The sequence below is a fragment of the Chiloscyllium plagiosum genome, chromosome 22, assembly GCF_004010195.1.
Source record: "Chiloscyllium plagiosum isolate BGI_BamShark_2017 chromosome 22, ASM401019v2, whole genome shotgun sequence".
Lineage (NCBI taxonomy): Eukaryota > Metazoa > Chordata > Chondrichthyes > Orectolobiformes > Hemiscylliidae > Chiloscyllium > Chiloscyllium plagiosum.
The window spans coordinates 48,226,296-48,227,815 of NC_057731.1; the positions used below are offsets into that span (position 1 = coordinate 48,226,296).

General features: G+C 56.1%; 1 protein-coding gene across 1 annotated transcript in view; it reads right to left on the minus strand.

The window, feature by feature from the left end:
• The window catches only part of sfrp5 (secreted frizzled-related protein 5), a 76,823-nt gene extending 75,769 nt beyond the window's left edge, over positions 1-1,054 (minus strand). The window contains exon 1 of the mRNA XM_043712995.1: positions 365-1,054. Coding sequence (XP_043568930.1) covers positions 365-884 — 520 coding nt within the window. The 5' untranslated portion in view covers positions 885-1,054. The remainder of the gene's footprint in view (positions 1-364) is intronic.
• Positions 1,055-1,520: the final 466 nt, after the last annotated feature.

A 1,520-nucleotide genomic window follows, 5' to 3' on the forward strand; every position in this document is an offset into this window, starting at 1 on the left:
CTCCCCACACTCTCTCTTTCTATCTCCCCACTCTCTCTCTCTATCTCCCCACACTCGCTCTCTCTATTTCCCCACTCTCTCTATCTCCCCACTCTCTCTCTCTCTCTATCTCCCCGCACTCTCTCTCTCTACCTCCCCACTCTCTCTCTGTCACTCCATGCTTCTCGCCTTAACCTCCCGTTAAGCCCCGTCTTGTGACTGTCACCAATTTCAAGCTAAAGTCGCTGCTGAAGGTTGCTTCAGGGGAATGAGGGAGGGACCTGTCCTTTGTGGTTAAAAGGAGGTGGGTATGAAATGCCCCTTGCCCCTGGAACTTTGATCCTGACCTCCTGATCCGCAGTAACCCCCGTGAATGCTATCTTACCTGGCGGCTGCGTTGCCTGGTTGCCTGGCGACTGGAGCGACACGCAGAGGTCGTTGTCTAGTGGGAAGTGGTCACACTTGAGCATCTCTGGCCAGGGGAAGCCGAAGGACTCCATGACGGGTGAGCAACCATCCCGGACGGCCTGGCATAGCGAGTGGCAGGGGTAAATGGGCCGGTCCAGGCAGATAGGGGCGAAGAGGGAGCACAGGAAGATCTGAGTGTCGGGGTGGCACCTCTTGGCCAACAGGGGTACCCAGCTGCTGGCCTGTTGCTTGATTTCAGGCAGAGTATCGTGCTCCAGCAGGTTGGGCACGCGCATCTTGCGGTAGCCAATGTTGTGGCAGAGGCGCAGGTCACTCGGGATGTCCACGCACTGCGGCTGCTTGGCGTAGAAGCGTCCCCCCTGCAGGTGGTCGGACTGCCAGCCATAATACTCGTACTCCTCTGCGCTGCCCCCAGAGCCGAGCTCCAGGAAGCCGGCCAGCAGCAACCCGATGAAGGTGGCACGGAGCTTCGACATGGTCAGTGTGCCGCCGCCGGCTCTGTGCCAGCTGTTGGCGCGATGTCTGAGGCTGCCCGTCTCTCCCGTCTCGCTCACGAGCTCTCGATTGAAGAGGATAGAAGGGAGAAGAGAAACAGCTAGAACCACCTCCTCCTGCTGCCGCGTTCCTGTCTCGCTGTTATCTCGAAAAAGTCTCAAGGTGGGTCAGGTGGGCATATAACTGGTGTGGCAATAGGACCCACCGTCCCACTTGACGGGTGTTGGAACAGAGAGAGGTAGAGGCAATCTCTCTCTCTTTCTCCTCGATTTGCTGCACAATCCTCTTCTCTATATTACATGCTAGCTATAGTCTCATGCAGCCCACTGACTGAAGATACACTGCACACTCGTAAGTACATTATACACACATACACACACACACACGCACATGCACTCATATATGCACACACACACACATGCACTCACGCTCTCTCGCTCTCTCACACACACTCTCAGCTCTTGCAGACTGCCAGTATTTAGCTGCTCCCTCCTCCTCGCTCTGCTCCAAGAGCTAGACCAGCCCCGTAGGCTTCCCCACAATGCCAGGAGGATTTCATCGCAGCCAATCACCTTTTGGGCTGACTTTGTCTTGTTACTGTGAATGCCTGAATCAGA